General features: G+C 36.6%; 1 protein-coding gene across 27 annotated transcripts in view; it reads right to left on the minus strand.

Annotated features, from left to right (window-relative positions):
• The window catches only part of AFDN (afadin, adherens junction formation factor), a 114,496-nt gene that overhangs the window by 75,368 nt on the left and 20,062 nt on the right, over positions 1–19,066 (minus strand). For 18 of the 27 annotated variants that reach the window (XR_012055133.1, XM_030268377.4, XM_030268383.4 and 15 more), the window contains exons 2-5: positions 4,730–4,925; positions 3,096–3,211; positions 1,422–1,585; positions 814–974 (exon numbers count right to left, since the gene is read on the minus strand). Coding sequence is in view for 26 of the 27 variants with exons in the window: in XM_030268377.4 (XP_030124237.4) it covers positions 814–974; positions 1,422–1,585; positions 3,096–3,211; positions 4,730–4,925 (637 nt within the window). In the remaining variant the exon portion in view is untranslated. Of the gene's footprint in view, positions 1–813; positions 975–1,421; positions 1,586–3,095; positions 3,212–4,729; positions 4,926–17,835; positions 17,941–19,066 lie in introns of those variants that run through there. The other 9 variants (XM_072927150.1, XM_072927157.1, XM_030268379.4 and 6 more) reach the window with 2 other exon arrangements.

Genomic DNA, 19,066 nt, shown 5'->3' on the forward strand with positions numbered 1-19,066 from the left:
AAAAATTTCCAGTGATATTTCTGTAATTTACCTAATGAAATGTTTTCCCAGTGTTTCACCATGCTTAGCATTACATGAAGTTAAAATGAAATAATGTCAATGACTTGTTGAAGAACAGATCTTTGCCATCTTGTCAGGAAGTCTGGGCTGACCTTCCCTTTCTTTAACAAGCCCATTTAAGATTTCCCTCAGGACAATGTTTTCTACACCTTTCTTCACTACTCTTCCATGAACAGAATACATAATTTCAGATTTTAGCAGTTCTAACATAGCTTCACTTGTTCTCTTCTAATGATGTGTATACAATCACTGTTGTTATATCCCCATCCCATGAATGAGAAATACTTAATCACTATTATTCACAAGATCTACCAGAATCCTTTATGCAGAACAATAAGTCCTTTACACTCTTTATTTATGCTACTGATTGAATTTTCTATCAGATCATTCAGCTCATTCTTAGTACAAGGAATGTCAGTTATCTCAGCCAACCTCCTCAGTTTGCCAGTCTAAGTCCATCCTTCCTTTTTTCCCAGTTTAGCACTGCTAGCGAGCTCAATGAGCACACTCTCTCTCATCTATCTGCCCATCACTGAAAGCTTTGACTTGCACTCACCATGGAACAACCAACCTCCTGTGGAATCCTACTTTCACAAACCCTTTGTTCAGTTACACACTAGATAAGCTAGCTATGTGCAACAAATGTTGGAGAAAGCAAAAGTTAAGTCAAATTTACAGGAATTGCTGGCCTTAAGAATATTCTTTCAGTAAAATGTTTACTGTTTATAACTTCACCAGAAGTTACAGAAGTACCTGAGTCTGGTCTGCCATCAGAACTGCGAAATTCCTGCATTCTCTTCTCTAGTTTTTGCTGCCGTCGCCGTTTCATAACCACCTCAGGATTGGATATTGTGCGAGTGAAGCTGGTCTCAGGCATATCTTTGTAAACCTCAGCTGCAAGGCGAAAATTCTCACTGCAAGTTAGTTTAAATAAAAATAATGTCATTAAGAGCTTAAAATACATATATCCTTATTACTTCACATACAACAAAAATGTAGTAGGGTTCATAGACACAGGACCTAATTTAAATCATTTTAAGATGGTTTCTACATGAATTTCACTTTTGTGAAGGTTAATTACGTTCATTTACCCGTGCTCACCTGATAGAAAAAAAAAACAATTTAAGGACTACTAGCTGCTAGTTTTCAGAGAAAAGGTCTTCTACCTCTTACACATGGGGACAGGGGGAAAGGCATTAAAGAAACTTTACATTATACCCCTAACTTTATTATGATTTCCAATACTGCAAAGCATGGGAAAGCTGAGTCAGTGTGTGCTTGCAAGTCACGCTTTTTCTTTTGCAAATGAACTTAAAAACAACTATCATTAAAGTTTTAAAAAGTAAGTTTAAACCACTTACATATCATCCCCATGAAGAAGTCTGTCATCTTTATCTGATGCTTGTCGCAGTGCCTCCTTTTCACGTCTCTTTTTTTCTTTTTTTTCTTTTTTTGAGAGAGTTCGCTTGAAATTCTGAATTACTCCCTCTTTTTCTTGTTTTTCAGGCCCATTACTCTGAGCTTTCTGAAATAAATGAGTTTAAAACAGCTTCCATCAATTTCAATCCAAAGGTAGTATTGGTTTTAACTTTGCAGATGAACCTGTTTAAGACACAGTATCACTGACCCCAAAACCAACAACATTCCATGACACAGGCAAAGGGACTAATGCTCTCAAGGAAAACACAGAGAAGGCAAATATAATGTCATGTTCCAAAGAAGGTATGAACTAACTGTACTTAACAAAGACAAGAAACTGCAGAGTTTTACTTGAATAATGCCTGATATCTACTTGGCCTCAAAAGATTAACTGAAGCTGCAAAACAAATTTTTGCTTCTGAGTAAAAATACTCTGTAACAATGCTGTGCTTAATCTGCTTTCAAGGCAACTGTGCTAGAGCACCAGATAAGAATAAACTGCAGAAGAAAAAACATTACAGAGGACTTTTCCCCAATGGTATATTTTTCCAAGTCATCATTCCAGTGTTGTCTTCTTCAATTCCTGCTCCTTGCAAACACAAGATACCTGTAATCCTAGGCTCATTTGCCTTCTGTAGAGAGATTACAGACCATGAGAGAAAGAAGATGCAGATTTTCTCACTTCTATCAGGAAGCAAAAAACATAAGAGAAGGAAGATTGCAAATCACTTAATTCAAGTAACAGAAATAGCAGGGTTGGCACATGTAGTGCAAGGCATCATTAACTTTCCCTTCCACCCTGTAACATGGATGTATCCTGTAGTTAAATGCCCAGTACAAGCTCATGTCCCTATACCCAAAGCACTTCTAAAATTAACAAGCACTAGTTCCAAAAGCGAAGGAAATTTAGTGCACAGCACAAGATCAAAAACTTGCTTTAAGACAGCCCACACTGAACAGCATGTTTTCCACAGCTATAGGCAACCAAGCTACATATAATACATATAATTAAATTACTTCGGGAGCCAAATTCTAATCTAATTTAATGTTTAAATTGCTAATATTAAAGCAAATTTTTGTACAGATGATGTTGGCAGCTCATTAATTTTGAATTTGTTAGAGAAAAAAATATAACCAAAAACGCAAAACCAAACCAAATCAAAAAACCCTGCATAAAAGGAAAAAGTCTTCCATCCTTTTTTTTCAAGAAACACATTGTTACCTAAGGAGATAACATATTTTAGCTCTTTAACTCCCCCTGGCATTCACTTTTAAGAGCTTTGCAAGAGGCAGGATTACCTCCTGGTATGTGGCACCATATACTATTTGAGGTATTTTTCAAGTCATCATAATAGAACAAAGCAAGCTTTAAGTTCTCTAGGCATGCTCCAGTACTAGACAGCTACCAGGATCACAGCATCACCAGGCATCAAAGATAAAAATGCTGTGTTGCAAAAGTTAAGTATTTAAAAATACTTGCTCCAGATATCGAAGGTCATGAGCAGCAGTTGTTCTCAGGAATTAGAAAAATGGAAGTTATGTTTTCCTATATAAGCAAACCCCAGAGATTTCAAAAGTGCTGTTAGCACTAGCATGATCTATAAAGACTCACTCACCTTTGGAGCAAGCGTATCATTTTCATTCTTGAGAACAAACCTTCCCTCACGATCATCTTTGTTCCAGTTTAACTGTACAACAAGAGGCTTCTCATCCACATCTAATCTTCTTTCTTCTTCAAAAAAAGGAAAAGCAGTAACAATTACTTGGTATCTCAAGAGCAAAGATACTTAGAAATAGATTAAGCTTCCGAAAAAACCACAAGGTTTGCTTAACAGAACACATCAGAGCTGATGTTTTCCTGTTAAGTATAGTGACAGAAAGAAAGCTTGGGAATGTAGAATTAATTACATGTCCCCTTTCCAGCAATAAGCCTAAGTGTATTCCATCTATCTACATAAGCTAAAGGTCCCCATAAGGTAGAACTGCACAACTCCTTTGTCAGAACTATGTCCCGGAACACAACATTACCACTCTGGAGGAGAAGTTAGATCTAGAGTTAAAATGGTTAGAGCTTTGTAACATCCTAGGCTTTCTAAATACTCATTTTTCTTATTTTAAATTTACTTTAAAGTAGACCACAGTCTGGTTGCAGCCCGAGAAATACTATTCTAAAAAGACTGCACAAAAATAAAGATTGCAAAATTTAAACAATGAAACAAATCAAAAGCCCTCACAACATTATGCAGATCTGAGACAAAATTTCATTTACAGTATTACATCTATTTTAAGTATATGGAAAAACAACTGACAGATTGGTTATAAAACTTAAGCAAGTCTTGCTATTTAATTTTCCCTTTATAAAAAAGGAGACAGTACATAAGCCCAGGAAAACAATGATGTCTCTCTGGTTATTTTTGTTTAGTAAGAAACACTCCTATTGACCTTGCATGCCTCAATCATCTTTTAAAAATCAGGAATTTGCTCTGCAAAGAAGACAATTTCATTTTGACTATAGGTACAGCATTAACAATTTTTAAAGAAATCTAAGGTAGAAAAAAATAAATTATTTTTAGTCTTTCAAATGCAGAATTTAAGGTCGTTCAAGCACTTGTGTATACTTCTGAAGTACAAAAATAAAAAACACAACCAAAAGATAGTTTCTCCTTTATCTGTCTCCATCACCACCACCACACACACTATCACCCTCTGATCTGAAACAGACAAATTTTAGCAGTACAAAACACTATATAGCTATCCAAGTTCTTCACAGGTAACATTAGAGGATCTGTTTAAGAAACACAATGGCTTCAAACAATATTTAGCTTAACTTCCCCCAGTTAATCAGTAGAAGAACATGAGTTACAAGGCTACTATCATAGGCCCACAGTTTTAAAGAACACAAGATGTACTCTCAACTGCTTTAATTTAACAATCCTAGTCTCTTGTTATAAATTTAGTCTTTACCTACCAATTCTAGAAATAACAACTCTCTCACAAATGTCAACAAACTAAAAGGATGTCAATTAGAGCATTTTAGAGATCACAATCAAATCTTACATTAACTGAAGGCCTGGTATGTATAATTAAGTTTTGAAAACCACTCCCCAGAAATCAATTAGTAGCAACATATTTAAGAATAAAAATCCCAAGTCTCACGTGGTTCAGAAACTGGGGGCAAGCCTAAAGTTACTTTGGGAGTAGATAAGATGGTGGTGTAGATGCAGGAAGGACTTAATGAATAAATACAAACCTCCACTGACATGCACTTCATAAAGTGAATATTTAGGGGATGATAACATTCGCATGTCTGGTCGAAACTTCTCTGCAAGAGTTTCTATCACATCTTGTGTTGTGGCAGTACTAGAGACACGGATACATTTTGTTGCAAAATTTCCAGCTGCTTTGTCTTGAAAGTAGAATCTCATTACTCCATGAAATTCGAGATCCTGTAAAGAAATAAAAATACAAATCTGAGTGCTGGCTAACAGTTATAAGGTTCAGAGTTCTCTTATTATTTGTTACAAAGTTATGTAAAATTATGAAAATACCTCCAAATATTACACTGGTTTTCAAAATTTTCAAAGTAGTAGAATTAAAAACCAGGACACTATAAACTTGGGAAACAAAAGGCTATCCTGCAAAAAGAAATTAAGGACTATCTCTTAGTGAAAATATTGAACTTTAATCTTTAAGTATTCAAATTTACAACTATATTCAGGAGAGTTAATAAAACCTCTTTTCTAAAACCTTGAGGACTAACTGAGAACAGGGCCCTGCAGCCCAAATCTGTAAAAGTGCATGCTCAAGGAAAAGCAGCATGTCTTGATGAGAACAGCTTGCCGTCACAGAACTCACAGGATCATCTTTTCTCTCCTCTTTTCACCACTTCATGCACTCCTCTCTCCTGCTGGCATCTGTTTGTCCCAGAAGCAGCCTTTTAAGGACTTTGTATTTTTTATTTTAAGAAAGGTTGATCTTTGGTACAGCGCCCTAAATACTCTGTGAGGGGGAAAAAAAGCTTCAGCACCAACATGAGGTGAAGAAAAGGACTGCAGCTGTCAGCCAGGTGGCTACACTACAATTGCAAAGGCAATTTGTTCAAACTATTGTAAATTTACATCCTCAAATGTTTTCCTTAGCTACTGGAGCCCGTGCTTTACTGCAGTACACCAAACTCCACGCAGATACTGTCTGCTAATGCTACTTCACTACTGGTCTGAACTACAACTCAAATTCAAATTTTAGTCCCTCAGTGGTCTCTACCTGGCCAACTTTTGTTCCTTGCACAAATTCCAGCAATCATGGGGCCCTGCACTCAATGGGAATCAAAGATATTCAAATCTCCAGCCGACTTTGCCACATTTACAGTTTAATAATCATTGTTCCTGTCCTCACTATCCAGAGGCTTTGAAATAGGCAAATCCTTAGTTGTTGATCACAGTGATAGAATTTATGCTAGGCACAGCCTTTTCCAGTACTACATCTGATCACAGGACACACATCACAATGCTTTGAACAGCAAAGAATCGAGATATTTACTGAAGCTACTCTATCATTCAGAAGACCACTGCAAAAAGAAAGGAAAAAAGAAGAATATTTTTGAAGTAATTTAAAAGTCAAATAACCTACACTTCGACAAGCATCTACGTCACCTAGATACATGCAGAAAGAAGCACTGCTTTTCTCAGGATATTCCCAAGCCTACACTAATACAGCAGTCCAATGAAATGCACCGTGGACCTCAACAATTGCCAATTGTGTTTTATTCTCTGTTGTTATCTGAACAATTTACAGAATTAATCTTTCAGAGCCTGCACTGCTGTTCCCACAGAGCTATCTATTGTACTTACAAACCAGTGTTCCTTCCTGCAAGAAGTTACAGTTTCCACATTCCTCACTACAGCTAATTCCCACCTCTGCATACACTCTGAACTTAACTATAATTTAAACAATCATGGGTATAATTCCTCAGCTGTGAACATTTTTGTAGAAGCTACTACTCACCTCTCAAAAGTATCCTGACAACTTTGTTTCTTGTCTTTAATAATATATACTGAATTATTAACTAATTATCCATACAAGGACTTACCCCTCTCGTGCAGAAGGTTATCAAATGACTTCTGGAAATCCTACCTACCACAGCAAATTTGAGCTTCCTTACATGTGTTCTTGCTAACTCCTTCAATGAGTTCCACAAGGTCTGAAGCACAACTTCTTTTCTAAGTTCTGTTTATCTTTCTAAAGTCTATTATAACAGACACCATGTGTCCATGAATTCTGTAGATTAATGCAGTTTCTTCTCACACAGAACATCACCAGTGGACGTCCTTTGTAGTACTGGTTTCACAGTGCATTTACATCCAACAACCTGAAGGTGTCTACCTAACAGAGCCATTACAGACCACTGAGTAAAATTACCTCATCTCTCACTTCCTTCAGTTATTGGATAAAGATTCTCTAGTTATAGTAACTTGCTTTCTTGCCTTTTTCTCTCTTAACAAATGCTGATTTGAAAGAATTCCTCAATTTTTTTAAATCTCATGCTTTTATATTCTACTTGGCAGGTTTTATATCCTCACAATTTTCCTCATTTGGATACTACTTCAGCTTTATAGTAACTATCTTTGCCTGATGTTCAGTCATGCCAGCTTCCTTTCACACCTCCCTTGATAGCTGGCATGCTTTTGGTCTGTACCTCCAGCACAGCATCTTTAACTCACAGCAGGTGTAGGTACTTGGCGACTTACTTGGCCCTTTTAGCTTCACTAAGCTTTCATAGGGCCGGTATGCTGCATTTCCAACTGGGTAGGAAAATTCTGTACTTTCTGCAAGAAGAATGAACCTAAGTGTGTCGTGTTCTCTAGAAAGGAGAGCATTCTCACATGTAATACTCTGAGCCACATTCCACACACGCTTTTGTGCAGATTTGATTGAAATGGTTGCCTCTTCTGATAAAACTCCTTAACCGTGATGCTCCACAGAAGAGCCACAGTATTTTTATAAGTTTCAGTTAACTTCAGTCAACTTTAAGTTTCAAACCACTTGTTTGATCATTGACAACACATAAGCCTTCTGCAGAGGTATCATGAAGCACAATCATGTCCCATTTAGAACATTTATTTCCCTTTATACAAAGTGCCATGGTTTGATGCTGGCACAATGCCAGCACCCCCATGAAAATGCACCTTCCCAAATGAATGCTGAGAGATGCAATCCGGAATAGAGCAGAGCAGGCCCAAGCTTAGTAACAAAGGAAAAAAAAAAAAAAAACTTTAGTAAACTACTACTATGATAAAATGAAATTAAAAAAAAAAAAAAAGAAAGAGAAAAAACACACACAAAAATCCAAAATGAAAACCTTCCAAAATATTCCTCCTCCCCACACACACTAAATCCAAAATGAAAACATTCCAAAGCATTCCTCCTCCCCCCACCCCAACAAACCACAGTGAAACACAACTTGGACCCTTTATCAAGTTATCACCCCTCAATATAATCAATACTCAGTCCCTCAAGGGAGAGAGGAGTCTCCCTTGCACCACAGACCCTCAGGAAACACAATTTCCACTTCTTGTGCTTCCATGTAGACATGGCACCGCCCAGAGAAAATGTGTCAGGTTTTCCCCACCACCATCTCAAGGTACTGCGGAAGTAAGAATTTTAGAAGAGAAAAATGAGCATTTGCTAATCTTTTCCATGCATTATGTACTGAGTTCTGATACAAAGATAAAATCCAAGTAACTTTTCCCAATTTTATTTTTTTTTGGAGAGGAGTTTGTTTTACTGAGGACACATTCCACTGCCAACTAGCCAAGCTTTTAATCTGCAGATTTTTTAAATAACACAGTAGACACTGAATAGTAAGGGAATGGAACACAGGTCCATTCAGACAAGATGAAAAAAAAATAAATCCAAGAAGCCTTCTAAACTACCATGTTTGTTATTGTTGTCAATATTAGTAATACCAATAATAATAACAAGCTAAGTTACAACTTATTTTTACTTCCAGGTACTAACAACACCGACGAGACCAAAGTACATTCTGAATTCTCAAGATACAATGTCTGTATAAGCAAGTTTTGTTTTCATTTTCCAAAATAAGTAATGTGTTTTTCTAATATTGCCATTTGACAATCTGTATATAAAAACAACTGAATGCAGTGACAACTCACTATTTCCCCCAACCTCTTCTACAGCAGCTTCTCAAGCTGTGTCCCCACAAACCATGTCCTTGTCCCCTCCCCTCTACTTTTTCCAAGGTTTTCTGTTAAAAAAAAAAGACTGCACAACAGCATCACAATCTTCTATCACTTCCCCATATAAGAGCCCTTTTAACGTTTCATTTCCATTATGTTCCAAACTGTGCCTTGGGGCATTGCTTAGACTATTACAGATTTAAATAAAAGTATTTGATTACATGGAAATAATTGGTTTCACATTTCAGAAAACTAGGAAATAGGAGACTAAAAACCAAAAATACACCCCTTCTACTCTTCATTATTTTTTTGATATCACATGTGTGTCTCTGTGTGTGTATTGCTGCAGTTCAAGCCATATTTAACTTTCTGGCCATGTGCTTAGCAGATGAATCCCAACTACACAGAAACAGATGCCACCACTCACACTCAGACAACAAGGCAGGCACTGCACTTAAATTTCCACTCTCCACTCTAACTCTGCATTAAAATGTTTATTTTTCAGAGTTTCGTGCTTCATCTTCAAACTCATTCACTACTGAATTACTTTGTCAAGACTGCTAGCCATGTTCACTGCAGTTTATAATATGAACTAGTGTCAAGAAAATAGGAGGCTAAAGAACAAAAATTGCTCATCCTAAACTACATAGATATAGAAGTATCTATTATTCCCAGATACACTATTTTAAGTGTAGGAATCTCCCCAAAACACATATCTCTTGAAACCATCTTTCTATAAAGATAGTAACTGTCATTTATCATTTAACAAAAAAAAAAATTTAAATGTTTTCTGGATTTCAAGAGTGACTAATTACTTAAATGTATGAACACTCCTAAATTCCTCTCAGGATTTTATATGCATGATAAGCAATTTTAGCTCTATTATCTGATCGTGTTTGATAATTTATGTATCTGCTGCGCAAGTTCATGGCTCACATGGGAATAAAAAGATACTGACCAGTCTTCAGCCACATAAGTACAGTCAATTTTCACAAAATTTTAATTCTGATCATCTACACTGCAAAATATATTTTTACGAGCATATAGCAAAAGTCAGATTTTTAAGCCTTTCAAATAATAAAGGCCACTTTCCTCAAACACAAAGCATAATTATTCCTTTTCTTCAGTATCTAATCAAGTTGTGGTAGTTTCCAAAAGCATATCCTCAAAGCATATACTCAAAAGGTTTCAACTTACATAAGAATTCCCAGTTAACCGTTGTTTCTTGGTTTTACAATCAAAAGTAAGCTGAACCACCTCTTCATTAGGCACGAAGTAAAGAGTTTATAGAAGCATTTCAAATACCTAGTTATGACTTTTTGGATCAAGTCAATGACAGGCAGTAACTGCTTCAAAACCAATGAAACAATTGTTCCAAAAGTCTGTCTTCAGAAAACAAAAATAAAAGCACATAAAAGCATCAGAATGAAACACCTGAAACACTTTCACAAAATGAAACTACTTCAAAATTCTACAAAATCTTGTGAAAAGCTTCAATTAAACATTCTTAGAAAACATCTGCCTTCTCAGTGCTATTAATCTCCTCTGACATTCTCCTCAAGAACTTCAGACATCATTAAATGAAAAAGAGCACTACAAAAGGAGGAAGCAAAGAAACATAACAAAAGTCAATCCCACAGAACACCTCAGTCACACTTAAAACTGGAGATGTGAGGTACAAGTTATTACATCAATTCTCACCAATGCTTTCAATGAGGCTTTACAAAAGTGACTCCTGATTCTCAAAACGGTTTGATCTGTAAATCTAGTTCCCAGTTACTTACTGTGAAGGGTGGACCTCTGCTTTAAAGCAGTAATAATCAAGATCACTCATCTGAAGTTATGCTACAGAGAAATCCAAGTAAGTAAAAGATGGAGGGAAGAGCATCTCAGGTTCTCCTCTCCAATTAAGAGTGGTTATATACACATTTGAAAAGCATTAATAATTATGGAAGGCAAAGGTGTTTAATACTTTGGCAAGCCTAAACAAAGAAAATCCCCACAAAAAAACATTGTCTCCAAACTCCTCTTTCTCCCAGTCATCCCACTCCTTTTACACAATATAATAGTCAAGAAGGAATATGAAAAAAAAGTAGAAAGAGATAAAAAGACTGCACTGTATATGAAGCTCAGAAAAAGCCTGCAATGTGACACAATGGGATTTGCAGCAGGGAAACCTGGACTTCCTGAAGAATCTGAGCAGCTTCAGCAAACAAAACATTAATATCCAGGAGCCACAGTCTACCACCACGCTCACATGAGAAAGGAAACCTCTCCTTTAAAGTGTCAGAGATAATGGGATTTATTTACCATAATATGTAGGGCACAGCAAAATGAGATCAAGCTATTACTCCTGCAAGCCAGCAAAGAATATCCATAGGCTATTAAAACTCCTATCCCACCTGCATGCATCAAAAAGCACTACATATGCAATATTTAGGAGTATTACACACTACCCATTCTGTAAACTATTCAATCTCTGGAGCAGCAGAGAATATACAAGTTTCCCTTCAGAAATCCTCATCCGCACCCCCTCCAAGAGGCTTTGATCTCTTCCAGCTGCATTGATAACACTGTTTGCCTTGCAAGCACATTCTGCATGACTGCATCTAGAAAATGCCAAAATCCAGCACTAAGAACATCACATCTTTCTTTGTGCCCCATTCAAATTCTGCAAGCAAAAATCTACAGAGAACTAAGTTGCAATTACTATTCAGGTACATGCGCTTGTTGCTCAGGAGTTTTGCTAATAGAATATAAATAACAATAAAACCAATCCACAGTGCAAGAATTAGAATTAAAGTACACACAAGTTGCTTTCAAATGAATTCGGGTCACAATATTGATATAACAGGTCAGCATAGCAACAATATTATCACTGCAGGATATTCTGAAGTATTCATATAATGCCTTTGTATCTGACCTGTTGTCAGTCTACACAGTAAAATGCAATTGCTTCCTTTGCCTCTCCAAAAGCCATATGTACGCATCAAATTTGTGGAATTCTAATGAGTACAAGAATATTTAAAAAAAAATATTTCCTACAATATATTAAAACCCATTTAAATCAGTAAGGGAATAAGCATTCTGAAATTACATGAGGGTGGGGTTTCTCGCACTCATTTCCAGTTCTAGCACTCAATTCCCATAATGACTGCTCAACTTGAAACTTGAGGACAGACAATACTACTAAAAAGGAATTGCAAATAATTGAACTCTAATAAACTGTTCTCCATGTAGCAAAGAAATACAGTGCTCTCGTTAACCTACAGTTTTTGAGTTAACTTCAAAAAGTGCAGCTTCATGATAAAAGACGACCTTTAATCTAACAGAAGAAAGCAAGAACAATACAGATGAAAAAACAGCTCCTATAAAAAAAAAATTGTATCAGCTTTACTTCCTCTTCCAAACCTTTGACACCTGGATCAACAAAGAGTTTCCACTACAGAATGACTCATTCTGCCACAACATTTTAAACACTATAATGTTCACAGAAGCAGGACCAACAGCTGACCTTTCTATCAGAGAGAATTACCAATAGCCCACAACATGAAGATCCTAACTAACTGAAACCTCCTCTTTATTTTCCTGAGGAAAACTGGATCTTAGGAACCAGCCCCAGTACAGTATGAAACAAAACCTAAAGACCAAAAGACAAGAGGTATTTCAAACATCTTCACAATATAAATGTAATGCAATGAAGTCAATTCAAAACCCACTGCAGCATGTGACAAATGGTACAAAAAATTTTAAACTAAGGCCAAAATTCAAGTCTATAACTATCAGATCCACTAAAAAAGGATTACCTTTCATAAATGCAGCTTGAATGCGCATGTGAACCCTGAATTATCATAGATGTAAATATTTTACTGTATACTTCATATGCATTGTCCCTGCTTCTTGTTCCCTGTCTCCCCAACAGCAAGATTAACACAAACACTCTTGTGCTGAAACAAATATTACAGTAATCTTCAATATTTCCCTGCTAACTTATATCTCACAGATTTAAAAATTACATTTTGAAAGAAACCCATCTACACCAGGTAGATGAAGCAGGTCCTACCGACTTCAAAATAAAACAAGTTTTCAGAGTAGTCTTTTACCAGAGCCACATTCTGTGGTGCCATCAACCATGCTTCATTCTAAATACACCGAAGTTTTCATAAGCTTTTACAAAAGATATTATTACACAAGCAACACGAACCGTCCTCACAGAAGACTTGTGAGTCAAAAAGCATCTACCACTAAAAATGAAATAAAAAATTGGCCGAGGGACTCCTCAAAAGCATGACAGACATTACCTTCCAATTCTTAATTTTCAAATCTATAGTACGTGATCAGCAAAATCAGCACAGCACTTGCAACACAGCTGCTGCCTGCCCCCTGTAGGGTGTGCTTTGTTAAGCTGCACTGGGCAGCATTTACACAATCAACCAGAGAACATGCAGATTTGTTCTTTGTACAAAATGAAACCTGCAGTTAACTGAAGAAATCAAAAAATGTTTTCAACAATAAGCACCACCAACAGTTTGGTAACTATTTAGTCATTCATTACCCTGATTAAATTCCAAATAAAAATAAACCTACAGAAGATTAAATCATACCCCCAAGTTAAAACACACCACCCTTTACAAACTATATTAATGCTGGTATCATATAGAGACTCTCTCAATACCCTTATACTGAGAGCCTTGCAGCAACTGTCAACACATACTCTGAAAAAAATACACCAAACAAAAGCTTGTTAAGAAAGCTGTTGTTGTTGTTGTTATTATTATGATTATGATTTGGAAAATTGTTTAAAGGCGGTGATATGACAGTAAGGAAACAGAAAAGTGATTGATGTACATCTGGTGTATCAAAATAGCCTGAAGGTCTCCAACAACAGCAGAGAGGTACAGGCAGAGTTCAATCATACCTGAAACCAGGAAGTCAAAACCAAACAAAGCCTCCTTTGAATTAATGATGACATCTTTAAAAGAGGAAAAATAACAAACAGCAATGGGCCTCAATAAAATATTGCTTGCCTTTCTACTATTTATTTACAACCTGTCACTGTCATGCAGCTAAGACAATTGCTAAGGAACAACACCAGAAAACTTAGAGGAGAAGAACTAAAAGTACAGACAATCCTGTATAACATTTTTCAGATGCATCTTAAAAACACACTGAAATAAATCAGAGTTCTCCATACTATTTACTATGTTAAAGATTGTTTCTTTTGAACAATCCTGTTTAGAGGAAAAGAAACAGGTTATTACATCCACCTCAAAGCAAAATACAACAGGAAAATCAAAGGGTGAGAATGAAAGATCAGGCACTGGAAGTCTGATTTTTCACTGTCACTGCTACTTACAGAGCTGCAAACCCTGTATTTAAAGCATCTTCAGCCATCAGTCAGGCCACAAAAAAGACTGCCCTTACTCATTTTAACATTAAAAGTGCAGACACAGAGTCAGCAACAGAAACTCTAGTGCTGCAGAAAGCACTTCCTGATACTGACACACTCATTCCCACCTCCTCTCTTATACCAGGCACCAGCATCCTGCAGCTGTACAGCAACATGAATCAGGTTAACCTGGAAGATATTTCCCTTCCCTTCATTCAGTGTGGAGGAAATTGCCAGTGCCAGCAGCTGGGGGAAACTGTCCTGCTTACAACTTGTATTAACTTGAAGGAGCCATGAAACAGCTGCCTCTGCCAAGCTGGACACTTCATTCCCACTTCTGCACCAGCATCAGCATGTACCTGACTCCAGCACGATAAGCCAGCAGGCACTTACTGCTCTTTGTCTCAGGCTATGCTGGTTCCACTGTGAAGTCTTGACACAGGTCAGATAAGCACCAGACCAAAGAAGGCAGCAGAAATACAGCAGCCTAGCAGAGACTGGCAACCCTCATGAGCTAAGTGGAAACTGTAGTTTGTTACAGGAATGCAATCTCTCAAATATTTTAAAGACTTAGTCCACAATCACATGGCTTTTAGATAAATTGATTTTCTACAGTCACAAAGTAAAATTTAGAATACTGTCATCTTAAGGCTATTTCTATAACTGGCATATAGATTGTTAGATTCCACAGTTACATGATAATTTTCCTGTAACTTAAAAATATTACAGATTTTCCTCTGTAATAAAACTGATACAGGAATGTCTTAGAAACAGTCTTAAAACCATAAAAAATGGTAATACAGGTAGTTTGCAAATTCATCTGTGAAACTACTAAAAGCTGAAAAGATACTTATTTTTGAGTGAAAACTCAGTATCTATGTCAATCTACTTACAGCAGAAAGCTGTATTACAGAAAAAAAACATTTCTACCAGCAATCAGACTCATGAAGCCTGGTTTCTTGTGGCTGCCTTCCAAAAGCTGATTACACTTTTATTATAGATGGCACAAATAAAATTATTCTTAACATTTTCCTCCCATATGGATTCTCTAGTGTCCAATAGTACATACACTACTTAGTAAAAACTATATCAAATTTCTTGTCTGTTTCTGACCTCTTCACACTCCTGACATAGGCTGAAGATTCAATCAAAGAACCAACAGACCAAATAAAACCCAAATTTGACAAGCTGGTGCCCATTGATAAGCTGTCACCAGCAAATTCTTAGAGCAGCTCAGAAACCATGCCCACTTCAACGACCTCATTCACATTCACTTGACAAAACATTCGTATTTGTTTTCAGTATAACCTCTATATTGGAAATAAAAGAAATAAACTCTCACTACAGGGCAAAAAAAAAAAAAAAGAACAACACCAACAATCCTTTAAATGAACAACTGTCTGGATTCTTTTCCTGTAATTAGCACTGCATTTTTACTATTTTAGTATCAGGCTTCAGTATGATGAGGGTATCAAAGGAAACTATAAGAACAGAATCATTTTTACATAATGTAACAAGGGTTATGCCATGTATTTATGCTGACACAGCCAGTAAAGTTTGAGGCAATTTCTACTCTGTAATGATAAACTTGATTGTGTTACCCTGGTTTCTCAGTCCTGTGGGATGAGCTGGAATCAGCACCATACAGGGTTAAGACATCCAGCTACACTGACTGAACTAGAAAAAACGCTGGTGCTATCTGATACACTGGCTGGAGGAGCTTTGGCAACCAGGCTAATTAGTCAGGAGTTTGAAGTAGGAATGCTAACAAGCCTAATAGAAAAACAAGCACCTGATTCTCCTGAAGTAGACAAACTGCAGTCCAGAATCTGCATGAAAAAAAATTACCCCAAACCTCAACATTCTGATTTAAATACAATCTCGGACTAGATTTCAAAATGTTATTTCCCAAATAAGTTAGGTGAGTCAAGGAGGTTTGAAGTAATAATATAAGGTCAAAATGTACTACAAAATGAAATTTTATTATAACAAATTCTATAGAAATGGGGCAAAGGATTTCTTTTTGAACTACTACTGTTTTTGTTCCCTACCTGAAATACTTAGTTTCCCCTTTCCTTTTTAAGGGCATATCAGCCATACTTCAGGCTATGGAATAATCAACATCTACAAAAATAGTTCTGAAAAAAAAAAACAAACTAAAAATCTGCACTGATGAATGAAATTATTGAGATGATCTGTGTCATAGCCAAAGACACACAACTATGCTGCATTTATATGCGGCTTTGTCTAGAGTAAGCATACACATACACAAGCTAAGGCATCCTCCTAGTTATTTCTATCACACGTTCAGAAAAAAAGACATTCATTCACTACAGATACAACCAAACATGTAATCAAATTAACACAAGAAACTGCCGCACAGTTTTCAACATTAGAAAGCATTAACTTGAATACTTTAAAAAAAATACAGAGTTGACATTACAACATCCAAATGGGAGCATGTCCCAAATAGAGCTGTGGTTTTGTTTGTTTGGGTTTTTTTTTTTTTTTTTTTTTTAAATTCAGTCACTCAAAAACTCCTCCAGGAAGACTAATTTTGAATAACTAATTTTTGTATTTAAAGGAATCGGGTAATTTCTTAAAACTACAAAGCAGTTTCTTAACATCATTAGTTATCTTAAAGTTGGTTATCTTAATATTGGACTACCAAGGCCACAGATAGCTTGTGAAAAATTCTAATAGTTTGGTAAAATTAATCTGTTGATAGCCTTCTCTCCACAAATCCTACTTAATCCTGTTGTATAATCTTTGGCAACAATTTAATCAAGCACTGTGCTTCATGAATGACATTCAGCCTCAGTTAGTTGCATTTACAAACAACTACTGACAGCTAAAAAAGGGCTTTCTCTGCAGTAACACCATATACAGTATTTTCATACTGACAGTGGTTTTGTACTCCCTGTTTTGTGACGTCTTGACTGTTCTCCTACTACAAAATCCTCCATACTAACACAAAAGCTAGCTCAAATGACTCCCAAGTATATAAAAAGGTTTCTTCCTAAGGCACCTGCACAACCAAAAACTGTTACCTTGCTTTTGTTTTTCTCCCTCAATGCTCTGTTTACTTGTAAATTTGAAAGAGAAGATACCATGTAGCTATCAACACAACAATACACTTTCAAGTTTTGTACTTGAGCTGGCGCCCTTTTCACTGAATTAGTATTTTACTTCCCAATTATCTATCAACTTCCTTTTCTCAGTGGGGTTCCACACTTGCTCCCAATCTACAGTAGTGTCTGTTTTGCAAGACTGGAAGCAAGTTCATTGGCTGAAAGGTCCTGCTCTCTAAACAAGCTTATCTAACAAGAAAATCTCTATACCTGAATACTTTCTTCTTTTATGTACCTTCCGTATTATTATAGAACACTGAATATACTAGTCACATAGACCTCGAAATAACTTCCCCAAAAAGTCCCTAATTGTTGATTACTGGATGGGTATCTCAAGAGAAAAATTACTCCATAAATCCTGCTTGTGGCAGGAAGGGAAAATATGACATTAAGCTAATCCAATGGCAACTAACAGTTACATTGGAAGGGGCTTTCCCTATCCCTATCTACCCCCACTCCAGCTATGAATCATTATAATTGTTTCAACACAAGCATTTAGGTGAACTCTAATGAGCCAGTTCAGAAAGAAAAACCCAACAAGAACTAATCCTAGTCTCCCAGCTTCCCTAAGAACTTCACCATGGAGTCACATAAAATGCAATGCCAGAATAAAAGAGGGATTAAAAAAACCCAAACAAACCTGTTCAATTGAAGAAGGGGTGAAGGGAGCATTCTCTTGCAGCTAGAAAGTCATTTTACCAGCTTTCAACTATGAAACCTCATCCACATACTTTTTCCTTGGGTAGCTATTGACACCTAAAATAAAACCAATAGAAGTAGTTTACAGAGGTAAGGAATGCTTCTGCAGATCCAGAAATCCAACCAATCGGCTGTATGACAGAGGCTGGCTTTCCACGGTGGAGATATACTGGTTGGTTATCTGTGGGTATGCGGGAATTTCGTCATCCCTGTCTAAACATCTATTTCACTTGCCCAAAAACAAACAAACAAATCATTATGAAAGTATTACAGTATTTGAAACTCACTATAATAGGCCTCAAAAAGGCTATTAAAAGGCTATAATTCAATTATTAAATAATTTAATTGAGGAAACTTAAGCCATGCTTTTGTTTTAGTACTAGAGGACATAGCAACCCATGCCTATGAGTAGCACTACATACGGTTTTCTACTGCTTCAACTAAAAGTAACTAGAGGTCTTAAATACCAAGGTGATAGCTATTTTCTACTGTAAATAGTGTTTCCTCCAAAATATCAGGAGCCACCGAGTGCAGAGTACATGAGAGCTCCAATCACCAGCTTCTAACTCTATCCTCCAAATTTTTTTAAACGTCCTGAACATAAAAAGGCAAGGGTTCAGTTCAAGCAGGAATGACACAAATGGTACAGGAATTACCCAGCAGTGCCAAGATATCTTCGGCAAAACACTGCTGCAGCAGATGCTGTCCACACACAAACACTGACAGTTTTTATAGCCCAGAATCTCCAAAGTCCTGCAGAGTCCACAGTAGCACAGCATTCCAACAAAACAAGCCAGAGGAGAAGAGTAAACAAAATTATTAAAATACAATGAGATTTAAAAAAGCAGTCAATTAACAAAGTCAGTTCAGAGACAGGGTGGGCTACACATGTTTAAAAATCTCAATTAGATCTGCTAAATGTAAAGTTTCATTTCGCCGCCAGTCATTAAAACGCAGGAGCACTCAAAAGCTTAACTTGTAAAAAGCTACTTTCTTTCTGTACTGCAATATTCTGTAACTGCATGGCCACTGTATTTCCTTTTTTTTCTACTGCTTCACAGTCTCTTATTCCATGCTCAGGACAACAATGCAAACGCAGCGACTGTGAGTAATCGCCAACACTATTCCCGATAGAGGAAACAGCAGCTGACCAGTTGATTACATGGGAAGCT

The sequence above is a fragment of the Taeniopygia guttata genome, chromosome 3, assembly GCF_048771995.1.
Source record: "Taeniopygia guttata chromosome 3, bTaeGut7.mat, whole genome shotgun sequence".
NCBI lineage: Eukaryota > Metazoa > Chordata > Aves > Passeriformes > Estrildidae > Taeniopygia > Taeniopygia guttata.